The 21446-nt window shown below is 41.8% G+C and overlaps 1 protein-coding gene across 4 annotated transcripts in view; it reads right to left on the reverse strand.

Moving 5' to 3' along the window:
• SFPQ (splicing factor proline and glutamine rich) overlaps positions 1–16377 on the reverse strand; it is a 31809-nt gene extending 15432 nt beyond the window's left edge. For 2 of the 4 annotated variants that reach the window (XM_040337303.1, XM_040337301.1), the window contains exons 1-9: positions 15399–16376; positions 13904–14092; positions 11107–11408; positions 5376–5471; positions 3315–3511; positions 2343–2427; positions 2132–2246; positions 1999–2044; positions 1780–1919 (exon numbers count right to left, since the gene is read on the reverse strand). In XM_040337303.1, coding sequence (XP_040193237.1) covers positions 1780–1919; positions 1999–2044; positions 2132–2246; positions 2343–2427; positions 3315–3511; positions 5376–5471; positions 11107–11408; positions 13904–14092; positions 15399–16298 — 2070 coding nt within the window. In that variant the 5' untranslated portion in view covers positions 16299–16376. Of the gene's footprint in view, positions 1–1779; positions 1920–1998; positions 2045–2131; positions 2247–2342; positions 2428–3314; positions 3512–5375; positions 5472–11106; positions 11409–13903; positions 14093–15398 lie in introns of all 4 variants that reach the window. The other 2 variants (XM_040337304.1, XM_040337302.1) reach the window with 2 other exon arrangements.
• Positions 16378–21446: the final 5069 nt, after the last annotated feature.

Here is a 21446-nt window from a genome sequence, read left to right on the forward strand (position 1 = left end):
CCGATAGTTTGTTCTGGCCAAGCCTAAACAGTCCAAGTGGATCCTAAAGCAGGAGTTCAGCTTTAAAGTAACTCTGCTTGGCAGGACATTCGTGGCTGTTGAGAGCCATGCACAGCATACCCTGGGTATTTTGCCTATTAAAATCTCAGATACAGAGAGCCATAGCTCTGACTGTACTCCGTTCTAGCCAATCTAGAAGTGAACGATGCACACCAACGCAATTATACGGTTACAAAACTGTTCAGGAAACCGCCGCATCACAAGCTAAAGCCGACTGCTTGTTAAAAGTAGTCCCTAGGGTTTGGTTAGACACTACATTTTGCACCTCACTGCTGCTGATCTTTTTCAGCCATTTTTTATCTCACCAGCTGCACCATCTTTGGATCAGCCTCTTGACAATAGTGAACCATGCCTGGCAAGGTTTGCCTGCACAGCCACCTTGTAGTCTCCAACAAGGGAGACTTTCTGCTGAATTATAAAATGTGTAGCTCTTTGATCATACCTTCCTATATATGGTCAAGCCAGAAGTAGATGTTTAAGCAGTCAAAGCTTTCTGCACTTTGTGGGTGGAACAGCTTTTATAGTGTTCATCAATATATGGATTTAGGCCATATGAAGTTTACTTTGCATCGCTTATCAGGATCTTCTCCAACTGGTGAGAAGAGTAGAAGCGGTAAAATTGATAACCGATAACATAAAAAAGGGGGGGAATATACATAACAGGGCTGTGAACTATGATGTTTATATGTGCAATTCCTAATGGATTAGAGTAAACAGAAAAAAAGCCCCCAAGCCTGTATAGACATTACACACGTTTGAGAATTTAAGCCATGTATGCACTTAAAATGTTGATAAAAGGGTATATGTGCTATAGACTTGCTTACAAATATTCCCAGAAACATTTTGAATAATGAAGCTACTGCAACACAAGACCCACATTAAACCATTGTGTCCTTGCTGCTCTATGCATACACATTGTGTTGTAAAGGAGCCTTCAGTTCAGCTTTGATTACATACCTTCGACAGCTTGTCAGAAGTTACTTTTCACCAACAATTTTTAATTTACTGCAGGGCTTTCCCAGTAGAAGCACATAGCAAAAAAATTGTAGCACCCTGAGCAATGGAAATGTACAATTGCATTTATTACATAAAATGCACTAAATTTAGTGACTCAAAATTAAGCCGCAATTAAAACAAAAAGTTTTACTTTGACACAATAGAGATATTTATGAAGGCCACATTACTACGCACAATTAGTATTTACCATTAGTCAGATTTATTGTATAGTTTTTAATCTAGTCAATTTAAATAGGAATGTTTTCTATGCACCAAGTCTGTTCTTTTCAAGCAGATCTGGTTTAGTGCTTTTAGTACATCAGTGAACCCAAGTTGTCGTTCTATAGGGTTACGGTAGCTTACAGACCCGTCCTTCAAACTAGTGAACAGTAAACACCCATATTTCTAAAGTGACTTCAACTTTATGCATTATTCAAGGTCAGGAGATACAAAAAAACGCATGACTCAATTTCTGCCATTAAGGATCAAAACCTGATTTTGTAAGGCTAGCTGCTAGATAAGACAAGAATTACTTTTCATAATCTAGCCCCTAAAGCCTTAAATACATGACCCTTGCTTAGACAAAACCTGTTCAGGTTTTCAAACTCAGTTTTTAGACATACTACATAGTGTGCAGCAGTCCACCATACCTAAAACCACAAGTAGAAACACTAGTCACACTGTCAATAAAACAATTTTTGAAGTTTTAGTAAGATACGTTACCATGTCATTCGCCATTACCATGTCATTCGCCATTAGAGAGGAGGCAATTGCTGCCTGTGTCACACCTGGGCTGCCCTCGTAGCCCATGCCAGTTGATCCAATTGTTGGATATTTTGGGGCTGCTGCTGCAGCATATGGATCTTTAAAACAAATATATGCAATTAGAAAAGGATTTAATAAAAAAAAAAAAAAATTAAGAAAGTTAAAGGTCTGCATTACCTCCCATGGACAATGAGTTTGTTCCCATGCGCATATCCCGTTCTCTCTGAAAAAGACAAAGTTGCAACAATGAAGTCCCACAAAGGTTTAGAAAGGTCAGAAACAGCAGGTATCAAACATTCCAAACACTTACTGGGTCCATATAACTCATACGGTAACCCTCTTCCCGCTGACGTCTCATCTGTTCTTCCATTTCACGTTGTCGCAGAATCAATTCTTCTTCACGTCTGCGGCGTTCCTCCTCTTGTCTATTTAAAGTTTAAGATTAAGTTTAAAATTCTAGAAATAAAAGCCCACAAATTCATATAAACTACAGTGAATCACTGTGAAGATGCTTGGCTCACCTCAACTGCATTTCTTTTCGCTTCTGCATTTCTTGGTTGTGCATCTCCTCCATGCGTCTTAGCTCTTCCTGACGTCTCATCAAATCTAGGATGAAATTTTAGATGAGAAAGAAATATGTTTCTTAAAATGTACATTTTTAGGTTTGTTATTCTTTAAGTGCAGTCATAGTATGTGTACTTACACTTAGGTTTCACTGTACATTGTTGCATATAGTTTGGTGCCAACCAAAAAAAAACACATTTACTAATTTGGGGTCAGTGGCAAAATGCCACCTCCACATAAATCCCACCACACACGCAATTGCCAGTCAGCAGCTCTGCCTAGGTCGTTTAGGCTTTAGAACCACTAAAAGTTAAAAAATAAATCTTTCACCAGGTGATCAGTAAGTTTTATTATTAGACTTCCTGTCTAGGCCAATCTGTTCAGCAAAAGTGGCAGTGGTTGACCATAACACCTATAAGGGCTATTCATTCAAGTTATTTTTATATATTAAAAAAAGTGTTTCATTTTTAAAGCAGGAGACAGTGTCACTCCAGCAATTACATTTCCTTGCCTGCATACTGGTCTACACAAGCTCAGGGCACAATTTCAGCAATGCCAAGATGAATGAACTCCTGCACACTACATTTTACAGAATTGTATTAAGCTGCACAATACACTTTCTTTAGGGTTTAAATATATTCACACAAAAAAAAAAAAAAATTATAAAATCTATATCGCTGCATTCTTATTAAAGGCAACATTTTAAAATGTCTACAATATTCAATAAGGAAGAGACGATCCACTTTATTTTTAAATTCTAAATGGGTTTCAAAGACATGCTCCAAAATGTTAATTGCTGCCAACTTAGTACTGCATCCAACCAGATCAGAACGCCTCACAGTATCATAAAATTAGCGGGTTTAGGATGCAGGGGGAGGATTGTGCATTTGTATGCAAATTTGCAGTGATAACTAATGGGTGACACACACCTTGTCGCAGAAGGTTGGCTTGATGTTCATGGTAAGCATCATCCATTTCACTTTCTAGTTTCTCCCTAGCTTCCTTCATATTTTTCTCCACTTGCTGCCTTTGCTGCTTCTCCATCTCATCTAAAGACTTCCAGCGCTGAGAATACTCAAACTCAAAACTTCCATGCTGGGCAAATCGTGGAGGAACCTCTCTTTCTCTGTTGGATGGAGAAAGTAGATATTAGTTCAATGTAAAAGCCACCATTTAAAACTGATTGGCACATCCTACAAAAGCTGTCCAATAAAGACATACATACAGCAAGCAGAGACATTGTACCTTCATTTTTTTTATACCAGAACTTGGTTTTAATAGCATGATTGGACCAAAATAATTTTAAGACACGTAAAATAGACAGCTTACATATAGGTGAACCACTTTATTTCCGAAGCAATTTGCCACCTGAGCTTGTGCCTCTGCACTGTCAGCTGTACAAAATTTGTTTTCTACAGCCAGTCACCGCACCTGCCCCACCCATGGTGATTGGACGAAGCAGCTACATCGCACTGACCAAGCCATTTCTGTTTTATCTGTTTTTTAAGCCTTGCTCACACTGAGACAGCTCTGAAAAGCAAGCCAACATTTAACCACTTCAATACTGGGCATTTTCACCCCCTTCCTGCCCAGGCCAATTTTCAGCACGGTCACGCTTTGAATGACAATTGCGCGGTCACGCGACATTGCTCCCAAACAAAGTCGATGTCCTTCCCCTACAAATACAGCTTTCTTTTGGTGGTATTTGAAATCTGCAGCTTATTTTTTGCGCTATAAACAAAAAACACAATTTTGAAAAATAACTTTGCAATATCCAAATAAAAATTTTAGGCCGATACGTATTCTACATATTTTGGGAGGACACGCAATACGCATATATTGATTGGTTTGCTTAAAAAAGTTATAGCGCCTACAAAATAGGGGATAGATTTTTGATTTTTTTTTTTTACTAGTAATGGTGGTTATCTGCGATTTGTCAGGACTGCGATATTGCAGTGGACAGAGCAGATACTTGACACTATTTTGGGACCACTCACATTTATACAGCGAACAGTACTATTAATATGCAGATTACTGTATAAATGACTGGCAACACTAGGGGTGATCAAGGGGTTAAATGTGTTCCCTAGGGAGTGATTCTAACTGTAGGGGACCGGTCGGTGTCCCCATGTACAAGGGACACACCAGTCTCCTCTCCCCGACAAGACGTGGATCTGTGTTTACACACAGATCCACGTCCCTGGCTCTGACGAGCGGGTGCCCGGCAGACATCGTGGCCATCGGCACGCGCATCAGGTCCTCAGTGATGCGGTGGGTGCGCCGCTCCACACTGCAGGAATCCCAAGACGTCTGCCCAGAAGGATGAAGGGTTCCTGTGGCCGTCATTTGACTATGCGCCGGGCGAGAAGTGGTTAAGTGAAGCACACTATATAGATCGGGAGTATGATCGTCTGATTTTCCTCATTTCACAGCAAGTCTGAACAGAGGAAGAAGCGGTGAATGAATTCTCGTACGATAAAGGCATTTATTGTTTCTGCTCATGTGCAGTCTCATTTGATTTTTCGCCTACAAAATTGGTACACATTAAAACCAAAATCGTTTGGTTCCAGTACAAGAATGAGTTTTTTCCCCTTATTTTGTTCGGAAGGTTGGAATCAGCTGTCGAAAGCGGTACATACACACCATCTGAAAATCTTAAGATTGATCCTGGACGAAAATGTTGGCCTGATTTTTTTGATAGTGTGCACGAGTTAAAGGCAAAATGCCACCTCCACAGAAACCCCACCACACACTAGAAGTTGTTGCTGTGCAGTCCCATCTGCCAAAAGCAACAGAATGTGTAAAATTTGCGGTGCTGCAATGCATACAGCCATGTCCAATGGCAATATTAACCAATTGACAGTAAAAATGCAGAAAGCCACTTGTTTAATCACCCATGTAAATGAGGTCAGAAATTGAGGCCAATAAAAAGGAACTACAATTATCGAAAACTAGCAGTAATCACATTTTAAAAGAAAAAACCCACATACTTTTGATATAAATGATTCTTCTGGGCAAGTTTCTCTGGGAGGCCATCTTCATCGTCAAACTGCTCTAGTGGCTCCACAATAACAGGCATTGGGGTTCTGTAAAGCACAACAAAAATATGCTGTAAGTAAACAACCTAAGCCAACAATTACAAGTTATAGCTAAAGCAAAACTGCAATGTTGCACTTAATGCCACATTTTCAACACTTGGTGTAGTAGCTCACAACATTTCATACATGTCCATGTCTTAATACTTCAAGTACATACCTGTTAATCCTGCAAGAAAGCCAGCACCCTCCTAGCTTTGACAACTCTGCTGCACTAAAATCCCAAGCAGCATTATCAGCCCTGCTAGACAACACTTGCTTTATTTTGTGGCGAACTAGGCAGAGTTTAAAGCACATCAAAGGAAACCACCATTACCATACTTGCAGCGATTTGTAATGAATACAACATGGGCAAATGTAAAACTTTCTAAAAACAAAAAAGTACAGCGCTCAGTGAACCAAAACAGCCAATATACGATTAAGAAATATTGGTATGTTATACAATGACAGCCAATATGTGAATGAGAAATATTGGTATAAAAAAACATGACCTATATAAAGATTATAAAAAGTCCATAAACTTGATCCACATTCGACTGAATGGATAAGAAATTTCATGGAGTGCTGGTGAATGTTTTTAGGCAAGATGAAAATCCTCCACCGGAAAGAACACCCAATTTAGTAAGAATATAATCTCCTTACCAGATGGATAGACCGTAATTACAGCAGTCTCATAAGGCCCAGGGGGATGTTTAGTCTTCCCAATAGGACCATCTCTGAGTATGGAAGGTGCAGGGAACAGTTCTAAATTGGGCATTGATCAACTGGAGCATATACTATTTGGAACTGTTCCCTGCACCTTCCATACTCAGAGATGGTCCTATTGGGAAGACTAAACATCCCTGGGCCTTATGAGACCGCTGTAATTACGGTCTATCCATCTGGTAAGGAGATTATATTCTTACTAAATTGGGTGTTCTTTCCGGTGGAGGATTTTCATCTTACCTAAAAACATTCACCAGCACTCCATGAAATTTCTTCTCATCCATTCAGTCGAATGTGGATCAAGTTTATGGACTTTTTATACTCTTTATACTGTATTTTGGTTCACTGAGCGCTGTACTTTTGTTTTTATATGGTCTTATTTACTTTGGTATCTCAAGTAATAGTACTGGCAGCTTTTTATACACTCACGTGTGTTTACTTTTTTGTTAGTGCAGTGTTTTTTTTCATTCCTCTTGTAGGAAAGAAAACTTCACTTTTTTCATATGCTCGCCCCCCCCCCCCTCCATTAAAAGCATTTCCTCAACAAAACCAAAAACATTTAATATTGCAGCTTGCCAATTAGATATGGTGGCTTTTAGCCCCTCCGTTTTTAAGTGACAGGGAAGGGAGTTCCAGCACACAGCCTGTGATTGACAACCCCCTGCTGTTACTATGAAGAGGGTGTGCCCCCTTTCTCCAATCAACTCTCCACCCCCACTCTATGAACAGTCAGAAGCTGTATAAGGTCTGCATTTTGAATGGATGTAGGAGAGGGTCGCATATAACCAGGTACAACCTATGCAAGGATTGGCTAAACAAGTCAAAATATTAAAATATGATCCGTACTTACCGGTTTTCGAGATGCATCTTCTTCCGTCGCTTCCGGGTATGGGTCTTCGTGAGCGGGCGTTCCTTCTTGATTGACAGTCTTCCGAGAGGCTTCCGACGGTCGCATCCATCGCGTCACTCGTAGCCGAAAGAAGCCGAACGTCGGTGCGGCTCTATACTGCGGCTTCTTTCGGAAAATCGTGACGCGATGGATGCGACCGTCGGAAGCCTCTCGGAAGACTGTCAATCAAGAAGGAACGCCCATTCCCGCAGCCCATACCCGGAAGCGACGGAGAGGATGCATCTCGTAAACGGGTAAGTACTGCTCATATTTTAAAACAAATAGCCGATTCCCCTAGACAAAACGAGCAGGAATCTAAGGCTAAAAAGTGCCCTCTAAGGGTGAACCCCCGCTTTAATACTGCAGTTGAAAGCTACTGTGACTTCTTGATCATAGTGAAGGAGCACAATGACAAAATCACCCTACCATCTCCTCTAAGCATGTGAAGGATTGGACAGCAGCACTGCACACCATAAAGCTAGGGCTGCAACCAACGATATTCATAATCGATTAGTTGGCCAATTGTTTAGATTAATCGGGAATGACCTTAAGTGTCATGTATTAATTTAGTTAATATGTAAAGTTAAAAAATAAAACAAAATTCATAAATCTCTATGTAGTGGTAAATATAACTATATGGTTAGAGCCGTTTACACAGGGGCGACTTGGGATCCAACTTAAAGTCGCGCAGTTGAGACAGTCAATGCAAGTGAAAGAGCTGTCTTAATGTACACTACTGAAGTTGCTCCAACTTCAGAAAAGGTTCCTGTACTACTTCAAGCCAACTTCTAGGCAACTTGTATCCATTGATTTCAATTAAGTCGCCTGCAAGTCGGTTCTCTGTCTTAACTTAAGCAATACAGGAAGAGAAAATTATCAGGCAAACCCCTCCCTCCCACAGAGGGGATTGTTTTATTGGCCACTGGAAAGCCTCTGTCCTGGAGGAGACTTGAAGTTGCTCCATGTCGCCTCGCAAAGTCGAGGCCAGAGCCGTGTAGCCACTGTGTGAACCAGCTTTTTAGGGAGCAAAATCTCAAATCCGCTCTGAGAATAACCGACAGAAGATATATACACACACTGTATATATTAAGAGGGTGAATCTGGTAATCAGACTCAGATCAATTTTTAAAGAAAAAAAAAGTTAGACTGTTTTGCAGATTTTCAAACAGAATTGTAATACATTATATGCGGGCCATACAACTAGGGCAGAAACAATAGATTATGAAGTTAATCGATTACTAGGGTTGTCCAGATACCAGTATCGGGACAGATACTGAGCATTTGCGGGAGTACTTGTACCCCCGCAAATGCCCCCGATTCCAGATCCGATACTAACCCCCCCCTCCGCATACCGCAACACCCCCCGTCGCCTAGTTAATCAGCGTGCGGGGAACATTACAGCTTTCATTTGAATAGCTGTCTGTTCCCCGCCGTGTATAGACACTCCCCCTTGCTCGGGATTGGACGGGCGATCTTCACTTTGATACAGATCACCCATCCAATCGCGAGCAAGGGGGAGTGTCTATACGCGGCAGGGATCAGACAGCTATTCAAATGAAAGCTGTAATGTTCCCCGCACGCTGATTAACTAGGCGGCGGCATCTAGGTATGGGGAGACATGGCTGCATTTGGGGACACAAAAAAAAAAAAAAAAAATGTATCTGTATTCGGTATCGGCGAGTACTTGAAAAAAGTATTGGTACTTGTACTGGGTCCTAAAAAAGTGGTATCGGGACAACCCTATTGATTACCATTTTCAAAATCGAAAAGTCGGTCTGTAACATAATGGGGTTAAAAAACCAACATTAGCTTTTTATAGTACAAAAAAAAAACGCTTCTGTAAATATTACTTTCACTGTTCCACGGTAAAAAAATGAAACCCTTACAGTAGCAATTTTTTCTCTTTGTACCCTAAAGGGCCAATTTTAGTTTAACCCCATTATGCTACTAAACGTCTTAGGCCTGGTTCACGCCTATGTTTTTTGCAGGAACGCACTACAGTTCAGTCATCATGGTTTTTTATGGGACACGTTCACATCTATGCATTTTACAGCTGCTGCGTATTTGGAAAAGGCCAAGGACTTTTTTAAATGCAAAATGGTGCTTTTTGTGGTTCAATATATTTCAATGGAAAAGCTACAGAAAAGCATGCAATGCGTTTTACAGCAATTTGTGTTTTTTAATCTGCCCAAAAAATTGGCCAAAGCATAAATGCGCAAATTGCAACAAAATCACGTGTGCAAAAAGCACAGCAAAACACACTGCAGAAACTGATCAAAAGCAAACTGAATAGGTGTGTACTGGGCCTCATGCTGGCCACAGATCAATTTTCAGGTGAGAATATTAAGACAGAAACATTTTGTACCGTTGCTGAACTTTACATATTACCTAAATTATACACCACACTTTTTTAAAGGCAATTAATCGAAACAATCGGCCAACTAATAGATGAAAATAGTTGCAGCCCTACGTCTTCCTTAAAATTAATGTTTTTTTTTTTAAAGAATGTTCGATTTTCTAATAGTTAGTGGGGTTAGATCTACATTTGTTTTCAACCATAGTGATGGGAAAATTTTGAAATTGAAACCACACACTCAAAGGAATGAGTGTGTGGTTTTCGTTCAGAAGTGACATTCAGTTTTAAAATGATTGTTAAGTGAAGATTTCAAACAAACATTCATTCAGCAAATGTAAAAAGATTTTTGCATCAATATTCTCATCTGAAAATTGATCCATGTGGCCAGTATAAGGCTCGGTACACACCTATGCTTTTGATCTGTTTTGCTGTGCGTTTTGATTCTTTGGCATGCGATTTTGCTGCAATTTGTGTTTTTGCTTTTCTTGGCCGATTGTTGAGCAGCTTAAAAACAAATTTCTGCAAACACATTGCATGCTTTTCTGCAGCTTCTCCGTTGAAGTATATTGAACCGAAAAAGCACCATTTTGCATTGGAAAAAAATAATTTACCCTTTCCACAGCAGCTGAAAAAAGCATAGATGTGAACACGTCCCATAGGAAATCATGTAAATGAACAGTAGTGCATTTCTGAAAAAAAGCACAAAAAAAAAAAAATATAGGTGTGAACCAGACCCAAGACATTTAGTAACGTAATGGGGTTTAAAAAACAATTAGCCCTTTATAGTACAAAGAAAATAATCACTACTGTAAGGGGTTCATTGTTTACTGTTAAACAGTGAAAGTTATTTATAGTAGCGGTTATTTGCTCTTTGTACTATAAAAAAAAAACATTTTAGTTTAACCCCATTATGTTACTGGCCGATCGATTACGAAAATGGTAATCGATTAGTTGTTTCAGCCCTACAAAAAGCCCTGTTCAATCCCATCACTCCTAGTAATGCTCTGAAGAGTGCTATAAACTGATAGTTTCATAATGATTCAAGTGCTTATGTCACATGCAGGAACATAGGATTATACATTCTAGAGAAAAAAAATAAATAAACTAGGATTAAAGAGGGGGTTCACCCTATAAAAAAAAAAAAATTCTAGCATTAAATTAAGCATAGTAGCACGAGCTACAGTATGCCTTTATTTTTTCCCCCGTACTCACTGTGTAATCCTATAGTGAAGATTCCGACTCCCCGCGGGGAATGGGCGTTCCTATCCACAGGGAAGATGATTGACGGCCGGCTCTGTCGCGCCACGCTTCTCCGGAATTAGCCGAAATAGGACTTGGCTCTTCAAGGCGCCTGCGCATAGTCTGTGCCCAGGCGCCGTGAAGAGCCGAGACCTACTCCGGCTATCTTCGGGGAGCGTGACGTGCCATAGCCGGCCGTTAATCATCTTCCCTCTGGATAGGAACGCCCATTCCCAGCGGGGAGTCTGAATCTTCACTATAGGATTACACAGTGAGTACAGGGCAAAAAATAAATAAAAATAAAGGCATACTGTAGCTCGCGCTACTATGCTTAATTTAATGCTAGAATGTTATTGTGGGTGAACCACCGATTTAAGTTTTGCATATGCCCAAGGTTTAGCTGTAATAATTTCATAATGCACAGTAAGGAAACTTACGTTGTCAAAAGGAAGACTCCATCATTGCACCTTTCATATGCCTTTCTAGCAGCAGGCTTTGCAGCAAACTCTATGATTCCTTTTCCTGTGGATCTTCCACGGTCATCAACAATGACCACGGCTCTTTCAACTGGTCCAAACTGACTAAATGCTTCCTCCAATAGCTCGTTTGATACAAATGGAGACAAATTGCGTATGGAAAGGGCCGCAGAGTGAGTGGCAAAACGTACACGAAGTTGTCTGCCTCTCATAGGAAAATCATCAAGTTCTGCTTTTGCAATTTCAGCCAGTGCCCTTGTTTCCTAGAAATGAAGAACGATATTCAGATTTAAAGGCATCCTAAAGGATGGATTTTAATGCAAGGAAAAAAGAAAAAAAATCTGCCTTTACAACCCATTTAGTCTAGTTGATCAAGCCCAGGTTCACACAATTTTACTCCCGCTTGTGCCGAAAAAGCGCAAAAAGTAGTACAGAAACGACTCTTTAAAATCGGTGCAGCACTGCAGATGCGGCGTCGCACCAATTAGCACGGTGCCATTATTGGCAAATGCCACCAATTTGACAAATCGCATGTCAAAACTCACCAGGTGAACCAGGGCTTAGCTAATCTTAAACGTAATTTTTCCTAGTGAGGCCAAATAGTGATAATTTTACGAACTAGGCAGCAAAAAGCAACATGCACATCAGAAATTAATAGGGATTGGAGCATGGGAGTTGACATTACCAACCTGGTTATTTAAATGCTTCCAGACCACCCACCACACTGAGGTGGGGCTGCCTGGAAAAATGTATTTGTACGTTTCTTCTGGGTCTGGGGTGCTTGCAAGACAGCAATAGCCCACAATCGTTCATGGGGCAGAATTGCGGTCTGCTTATGTAAATCAGGCACACTGTTCTGTCAGAGGGAGAAAGAGCATGTGCCTGCTAATCGGGAACACAGATGTCTCTTCCTCCAGTCAGTCCCATCCTCCCCATGATTAGAAAGCATTCCCTAGGAGTACACTTAACCCAGCCCTCCAGCTGTGGAGAAACTACAAATACCATCGTGCCTGTGATTGTTTGCGTTTTGAAATTTCAAAACGCAATAACTTTTGCACAACCTGAGAAATATATGCATACTGGTATTTATCAAAAATATGTAGCACAGTGCATATTTGCCAAAATTGAAAAAAATTGTTTTTAATATTTTATTGGATAGGTTTCATAGAAAAGTACATATTGTTTCAACATTATCACTTTGTTTATCCCGCAAAAAATAAAAACCACAGGTGATCAAATACCACCAAAAGAAAGCTCCATTTGGTGGTGGGGGGGAACCTTCTGGGGCTGAAGTGGTCAAAGGTGCAGACTAGAAGACAATTATTCTCAGGCTGCATTGTATGAACAATCACTAAAACCTTGACCAAATGCTAGTAGGTTAAAGCGGAGCTCCGCTGAAAAAAAATTAAAAGCCAGCAGCTACAAATACTGCAGCTGCTGACTTATTAGGACACTTACCTGTCCTGGAGTCCAGCGCGTCTGCAGCAGAGGACGAGCGATTGCTCGTCACTCTGCTGCCCCCCCCGCCATCCTCGGTGAGGGAACCAGAACGTGAAGCGCTCCGGCTTCACTGCCTGGTTCCCTACAGCGCACGCGCGAGTCGTGCTACACCTGCCGATTGGCTCCCGCTGTGTACTGGGAGCCGAGTGTTCCCAGAACACAACGGGGGTGGCGACATCATGCTCGCAGTCTGCCCGAGACTGTGGCCGGAAGTGGGTGCAGGCATCTGCACCCCCCTGAAAGGTGTCAAATGTGACACCGGAGGGATGGGGGGGGTTCCAATCAGCAGGAGTTTCACTTTAGGGCCCAGTATATATGTGCATGCGTGTACGACTGAGTCTCCAAGATCCTACAGGGTAAATTACTGCACCAGCTGGGAAGACACTGGCTGCAAAAAGCACCTAGAGGCCATTCAGTTTGCATGTGTAGTGCTAGACAAGTCACTCATTTAAATACTGGATTGGGTGTCAAGGGAAAGAAAAGTTAAAACCCACATCACAGGACAGACACATGGATAAGAAAGGCTGCCCCTTTGGATAAGGGCTAATCAACATCCACAATGGTGTGAATACCAGTGAAGCATGATGGATTGGAACTCCCCTCATATCCATGTGTAACGAGTGTTGCTGCCTACCTGCATAGGAGGCTGGTGATGCTATATTGGCCTATACCAGGGATATGCAATTAGTGACCCTCCAGCTGTTGCAGAACTACAAGTCCCATGAGGCATAGCAAGACTCCTTGACAGCCACAAGCATGACACCCAGAGGCATGCTGGAACTTTTAGTTCTGCAACAGCTGGAGGTCCGCTAATTGCATATCCCTGGCCTATACAAACAGCATGATCCGAAGCAAAAGGCATACCAATAGTAAAATGTTAGACCTGTACGCCTGGAGAGGACAATGGGTATGTCTTAGGCCAGGTTCACATGTGCGGCCGCAGGTTTGGTGTGCGCGCGTTCACCCGGTTAAGGACGAAATGTTTGCCAGAGTTGCAACTGACCTGGACCCAAACACACAGGACCCTTTTGCAAACCACTCCGTGGCTGCCTCGGACCTGTGTAAACCAGCTCCATTGAGCGCCAGTCACACACGTCATGTGAATTGCATGCCGAACTTGCATATGTGAACCCAGCATCAGAGGGCTGTGGGCTTTTAAATAAGAGGGGGCTAGATAAGAATGTATAAACCCGTAGTAAAAAAAAAAAAAATTGTATATAGGGCACCATACACATTTAAATAAAAAATAAAAACTTACCAGCTTAATAAAACCGAACCCCTTGCTTTTGTTGATGAAAACTTCTCCAGCATCACCATACTTCGAAAACAGTTTTTTAAATTCATCATCACTGATGTCAGTAGGAAGGTTTCCAACGAACAGCCTGCAGCGTTGGGTATAGGTCTTTTCTCCTGGCCTCTTCAAAAGTGACAGTGTGGCCTTCACACCCTGTTTACAACATATCAATTAGAATGGTTCAAAAACACTTCAGATTGAAAAACACATTTATCTTAACAGAATTCGTTTTGCTTTACCTAGCAAACATTCAACTGCAGCAATTATACAAGCCTGCTGCTTTTTCCATAAGGGAGGGGCGGGGGAGGAGCAAAACCAAAATGGAGCCCAGACAAAGGAAAGGCAGCCCCGGCAGCCATTTTAGACATCTTATGTAATTGCATTTCTAGACAAGATGAAAGCTGTAATGAAGCTCTGTGATTTGGGCAATCAGAATGAACTGGTCTCAGCACAAGAGTAGCTACGCATTAGGTGCGTTACCGGTAACAAATTTTAAAGCTGCCAGTTGGTTTCTCACCCCCCCCCCCCCCCCCCAAGACACAACAGACAAAGAATCATTGCTAAGCAAAGCTATTACATTGCAACACACATGATGCAAAAAAATAAACTGCATGTAAAAATAGGGCCCCATACAATGAAAAGCACACAAGCCTGATAAACACCAAGCTTTGTAACAGAAGAACTGTTAAATAATATGAGACTGGCTGAGATTACCTGAATGTTTAGAACAGCGGTTCTCAACTCCTGTCCTCAGGACCCACTAACAGGTCAGGTTTGCAAGATAACTGAAATACATCACAGGTGATAATATTCTAGTCTGCATCTCCCCAAGGTAATACTTAAAATCTGGCCTGTTAGTGGGTCCCGAGGACAGGAGTTGAGAATCACTGGTTTAGAAGGCCAATTCTAAGGGCAATCACATGTATAAGAATAATGTGACCGACTTATCAATATTTTTGGTCAAATCACAAAGCACAGAATACAGATGACAATACATTATATAATATGGAAAATAGCGTAGTAAATGACATTCTAAAAAAAAAAAAATCCCATGCTCTTTTCTATAAGAACTGTGGCAACCTAGTCACTTGTATTAGCCTGGATCTATTATATATTAACACTATACAATCTGATTGTGCAATACAAGACACAAACGATCCATTAAAAAAAAATAAGGCTCAGACTACCTAGTTGAACTCCTAAACAATCCATGACTAAGTGTCTTTACATTTGCCATGTAGATCAGGAAAGTGCCCAAATTTGATTAGGTTTAGGGGGGTCCCCATATACAGCTAAAAGAAAGTATAAACATAGTATCGTGTATGGGCAGCTTTAAGGAGACTGCCCAATCCGATTGTTTAGTGTAACGCCAGTTCACTGCCACGTGTAAAGATCCTAGCTCAATCACATCGATACATGTATAGCCACCACTGGGGGGGCTAGGTAAAGGTCTACTTACTTCAGTGAAGGGCTCCTCATGGCTGGCGTGGTCCATGTTGACATCGTGCTGTTCATGTTGCGGAGGATGGGAGTGGAAGCGGGACTGGTGTGGCCTCTTCTGGCCGATCTGATTGTTGGGCCCAGATCGCCTTTGCTGCTGTTGATGATGGTGTTGCTGCTGCTGATGTTGCTGCTGCTGTTGATGATGTTGCTGCTGCGGTGGTGGCTGGTGCTGCTGCGGTGGTGGCTGCTGAGCTGGGGGCTGGCTAGGAGGGGGCATCATTTTGGGCTGCACTTTTGGGGCCTGGTTCTGGATAGCGGGTTTCTGAGCGCTGGCCTGTTGCGGACTCTGCTGTGGGGTAACCACTGGCTTCTGCTGAGGGGACGGGGCTGGTTTAGTCTGAGGAGACGGGGCTGGTTTAGTCTGAGGAGACGGGGCTGGTTTAGTCTGAGGAGACGGGGCTGGTTTAGTCTGAGGGGACTGAGCGGGAGTCTGGGGAGCAGGTTTAGCGGCGGGGGTCTGTGGAGCCGGGGCGGGCTTGGCGGGCTCCTGTACGGCCGGCTTTTGTTCCTGGGCAGGCGGCGCCTGTGCTGGTGCTGCCGCTTGTTGCTGAGCCGGCTTGGTCTGATTCTGCGGTTGGCTCTGGTTCTGCTGCGCGGGTTTCTGCTGCTGTTGTGGTGACTGCTGAGTCGGCTTGTTTTGCTGAAACCCAGAAGTGTTGCGATTGTTATCCATGTACCCCGGGCTACGGTGGTAGTTCGACATTCCGCCGCCACCACCGCCACCTCCTCCCATTCCACGACCACCATTACCTCGGCGGTACAAGCTCATGCCTCCCATTCCTCCCATTCCTCCCATGCCCCCCATACCTCCACCGCCACCCATACCGCCGCGGCTTCGGTACCTATCCCGGGACATTTTAAGATTAGCGCACGGGAAAGACAAGACGCACAAAGAAGGCTCGTCACTCCAAAATGGCGGCGAATAGAGAGAAACGAGGCGGCTGTGTCCTCTACTTCTATACCCAGCTAGCGTTTACGCCTTCCCACCCTTTGGTCCAATGAGAGGACAGGGAGCGCTGAACTCGACGTGCTATTGGTGAGCGAGCCCAGTAACAGGAAAGGGAAATGGGGGCTTCCTCCAAACCTTGCGATGGTGATTGGACCGCTTACCCACCTCGCTCCTCCTCTGTAAGGACGCTCGTCCCACCCTAAACGCATTCCAGTCAGGGCTTACTATGGTGATTGGTGTGTTTTGATAAGTGGCAGGCTCTACCACCAATCAGGCAACTTTAACCTTTGTGCCGCCATTGGGAGATTCATGCATATTACATTTCTACGGGGTTTTGTGTTTAGAGAAAACAAGCCACCGAATATTGCATTGAAAATAAGCGTCAATAAATATATATCTATATAGATAGATACATATCTATATAGATAGATATATTCTTTGAAGACATTTTATTGTGCATGTTTTCTTCACCCAGAATTTATGCATCGGTTTTTTAAATGTTTTCTGTGTGTTTGTGCATATATTACGTTAAAAGAAAAAAAATATATATATATATATATTGTTTTTACATACATATATATATACATAAAAATATATGACAATAAATATATATATATATATATATATATATATATATATATATATATATATTGTTTTTACATATATATATATATATATATATATATATATATATATATATATATATATATATATATATATATATATATATATATACATATACATACAAATATATAACATTAAAAAACATATATATATTGTTTTTACATACATATATATATATATATATATATATATACATAAAAATATATGACATAAAATATATATATATATATATATATATATATATATATATATATATATATATATATATATATATATATAATACAAAAATATATGTATATATTTGTCACTGCACACATCAATGAAAATGGGCCTGGGTGCTTAGCAACCCCATGATTTACATATAGTATATTCCAAAAGATAAAGCAGCACCCACAAATGTGAATAGGTGAACACACAGTGGTGATGTTTTATTTCAATGTCTCGATGAGGCACAAGCTTCATTGGAAAGTCAAAATAAAACTTGGAAGCTCCATGAGCAGGGCCCTCCTACTATATTCATCTGGGTTGTAATTGTACTGTCCCCCTTTATATTGTAAAGCGCCATGCAATTGCATAATAATAATAATAATAACCACTTTGTGTTCACCTCTCAAGACCCATGAGTGCTGCTTTATATTTTTTAGATTACAATGCATATGTATATATATATATATATATATATATATATATATATATATATATATATATATATATATATATATATATATACTATATATATATTTTTCTTTTTGAAGACTAACATTTCCTTAGTGGATTTTTTGTCCAGACGTAATACATAGGTCACAAAATGTCTTCTGTGCCTATGAGGCATGATAAGCAGATGGTCCTTTGAAAATCTGTGCATACCTATCACAATACAGTTGCAAGGGGGGATCAATGTAAATTGTCTTTACAAAGCAATACTCTTTGTTTCAGGCCCCAGGCCAGTATCTTGCTATGTGTTGTATTGTTCTGTCAGTAATACAATTCCACTCAAATTTGTATTCCTTTTTTTATTATTGCGATTCTGAGAATCTGAATATTAAATATATTGCCCTTTAATTTTGCTGTGAAGGACTAAAAGTACTGTTCATTCTCATTTTGATTTTTGGGAGATCCTTATTTATTTGACAGATGGCTTTCAGTCATGCTGAACTCCAGGAATGACCTATTTTGTAAATGAACATTGGGCCAGCTTGGCTCAATGTAATTATCAATGTGTCACATCTGGAGGACCACTATGGATTCTGAAATTACCTGTAATAATTTATACTACATACAGTCAGTGTTGTCCAGTTTCTGGTGCTGCTGGAGTGACTTGCCATCAGTGGTGTATTTTGGTTTTGTGCTGCCCTAGGTCAGACAAACATTGGGTGCCTCCCCATTTAAATGTGTCCCATCCCTTCCTGTGTAAGGTCCACCCCTTCATCTGTAAGCCCCACACCTTCCTCTTTATGTACACAGAGGGAAAGCGATACCAGCCGTGGATAAAGATGCTGCACACCCCTGATTGTATTTGGAAAAAGAAAAGATACCCCTAGGGGTTTTGAGTTGCAGCAGAGAATAAACAATATAAATCTTATAAAAAAGTATACATTTTATTTAATGAAAAAGATATAGAATAAATAGAACCATCTGACCGGAATCAGGACATGAGCTCCAAAAAAACAAAGGTAAAGGCGAATACATTGTAAACATTACTATAAACGCAAAAGCACCCCGCCGCGTTTCGACCTTTGCAGTATGGCAGTCTTCTTCAGTGGGAAGAGAAATTTGTGAACATAGATTCTATAATTAAATATATCCATGTCAGTGACAGTTGTTAAAAATCAACCAACAGGATAGGAAACACATACACATGCATGCCTATGTATGCATACATGTGCATATGATCCTCATATATTAAAAAAACAGTCATCATTAATGCAAGTTGTAAGATACATACCCAGGTTGATGTCAAGAGCCAGGACTAGTGGTCAACCAATGACTGCGCCGCCGGAAGCAAAATCTCCCAAGACTCCAATAAGGAAGGGAGGGGGTCAGAAGGAAAACATGGATCAGACTGCGGAGCAAAAGGAAAACACCCCCAGGCCCACAAGAGTTTGCAACCTGGAACCCGCAGTGAGCGGAGATACAGGGAGGGGGGGGGCAGGCAAGTAGGGGAAGCCAGTCAAAGGCGGACAAAAAGAAAATGAAAGGGAAGCCGGGCCAGCTTTCCTCCTTATGTACTACCTTTTCCTGTTAGAGCTACAGCTCAGGAGTTAGTCAGAGACTGTGAATATGATACAGGAGTTGGCCAGAGACTGTAGACATGATACAGGAGATGGTCAGAGACTGCGGACAAGATACAGGAGATGGTCAGAGACTGCGGACAGGATACAGGAGATGGTCAGAGACTGCGGGCAGGATACAGGAGATGGTCAGAGACTGCGGGCAGGATACAGGAGATTGTCAGAGACTGCAGATAGGATTGAGGAGATGGTTAGAGACTGCGGATAAGATACAGGAGATGGTTAAAGACTGCGGACAGTGTACAGGAGATGGTTACAGACTGACTTCCCAGTAATGATCATTCATGGTCATCATAGGGAATAAAAAAGTCTCCTGTAAAGTTTTCCATTTTCTCACCTCTCTGTATAGTAGATGATTTGATGGAAGTCACACATCACAGCGGAGTCCATGGTCAACAGTACCCTGCCTGAGCACTCCCACCTCCCCTGCCAGTGCTGGCTGTTGCTGTGATTCATAAAAGGCGCCAACCAGCACCATTACATCACTGCGGGCCCATTTTTCCGCCTGATCCAGGCCCAGCCTCGCTGAGACCACCCGAGCTACCCGAGGCCGCAGGAGCTCAGCCCACCCTATACAGTCTGCCCCTGGCGGGAGGGAAATTGCCCCCTGTAGTGACGGCTCTGGTCCCTTCTGCCTGAGAGCGGTGCCGCCCCCCTGAAAAATGCTGCCCAATTGTTTGCCTCATGGTAGATACGCCCCTGCTTGCCATCTGTACCGCCATCATTGTACGTCGGCTTGTGCAGGCGCAGTTGCGGGCAGGCGCGTGCCGCTGCCGGCACACTCTAGCGCCTGCTACACGCTGCAGGAGCGTGCCCGCGGGTCGGGCAGACTCGAATGGGGATCTGCCTTTGTAAACAAGTGATCTGGAACAGTGATCTCTGTCATGTCCCAGTTAGCCCACCCCCCTACAGTTAGAACGCGCTGAGGGAACACAGTTAACCCCTTGATCGCCCTCTAGTGTTAACCCCTTCCCGTGTAATTTTTACATTGATCAGTGCATTTTTATAGCACTGATCAATATATTGTCACTGGTCCCCAAAAAGTGTCATTTGGGGTCAGATTTGTCCGCTGCAATGTCGCAGTCCCTCCAAAAATCGCAGATCATCGCCATTACCAGTAGAAACAATAAAAAAAATCCCTAAATCTATGACATAGTTTGTAGACAAAAACATGTAGAATATATATTGGCCTAAACTGATGAATACGTTTTTTTATATATTTCTTTGGATATGTATTATAGCAAAAAGTTTTTTTTTTTTAATTGTTAATATTTGTTTGTTTATAGGGTAAAAAATTTAAACCGCAGAGGTGATCAAATACCACCAAAAGAAAGCTCTATTTGTGGGAAAAAAGGATGTCAATATTGTTTGGGTACAGCATTGCACGCCCAGCAATTGTCAGTTAAAGTGACATAGTGCCGTATCACAAAAAAAAATGGCCTGGACATTAAGGGGGCAAATTCTTCCGGTCTTTAAGAAGTCATCAGTTTCTGTAGGTAACAACAGTTTCCCCTAATTATCATCCAGGACCACAGACTTCTCCTTCATAAATAGGAAAAACAAGGTTTTACAATAAATATAAAAAGGTGCCAGTGTCCTATGTTTATTTGTGTTTCCTTGGTCTAGCAGGAGTACAGCACACTTTTTGGAAGTTCTCATGATAGCGGGCAGGGGCTTTGTCTGGACTAAGCCAGTTTCTCAGCTTAGTGGACTGGGGGCTTAGGTAAAGATGGATGGATCGCCCAGAGGCGATTCAGCTCGCATGTGCCGCGCTATATAAGTTTTTCATTCATTCATTCATTCAGGTAAAGGGTGAGAGGCAGGGCCGTCTTTAATATGGTTTGGACCATGGGCAAAACATTTTTTTGGGCCCCTCCCCAAAGGCAATTATAGCTCTTCACCCAAACATCTCAAAAAACATACACACACACATGGAATTATTGAAAAAAAAGGATGAGCAGTGAGGGGTACAGTGTTCTACGGCATGGGGGCAAAGTGAACAGTGAGCGATACAGTGTTCTATAAGGTGGGGGAAGGGTGTATAGTGAGGGGTGCATTGATCTGTAGAGTAGATCAGTATGGGGTGAAGGGTTCTGTGGGGGGGGCAGGGTGTATAGTGAGGGGTACAGTGTTGTACAGG

Source organism: Rana temporaria, chromosome 2 (genome assembly GCF_905171775.1).
Source record: "Rana temporaria chromosome 2, aRanTem1.1, whole genome shotgun sequence".
NCBI lineage: Eukaryota > Metazoa > Chordata > Amphibia > Anura > Ranidae > Rana > Rana temporaria.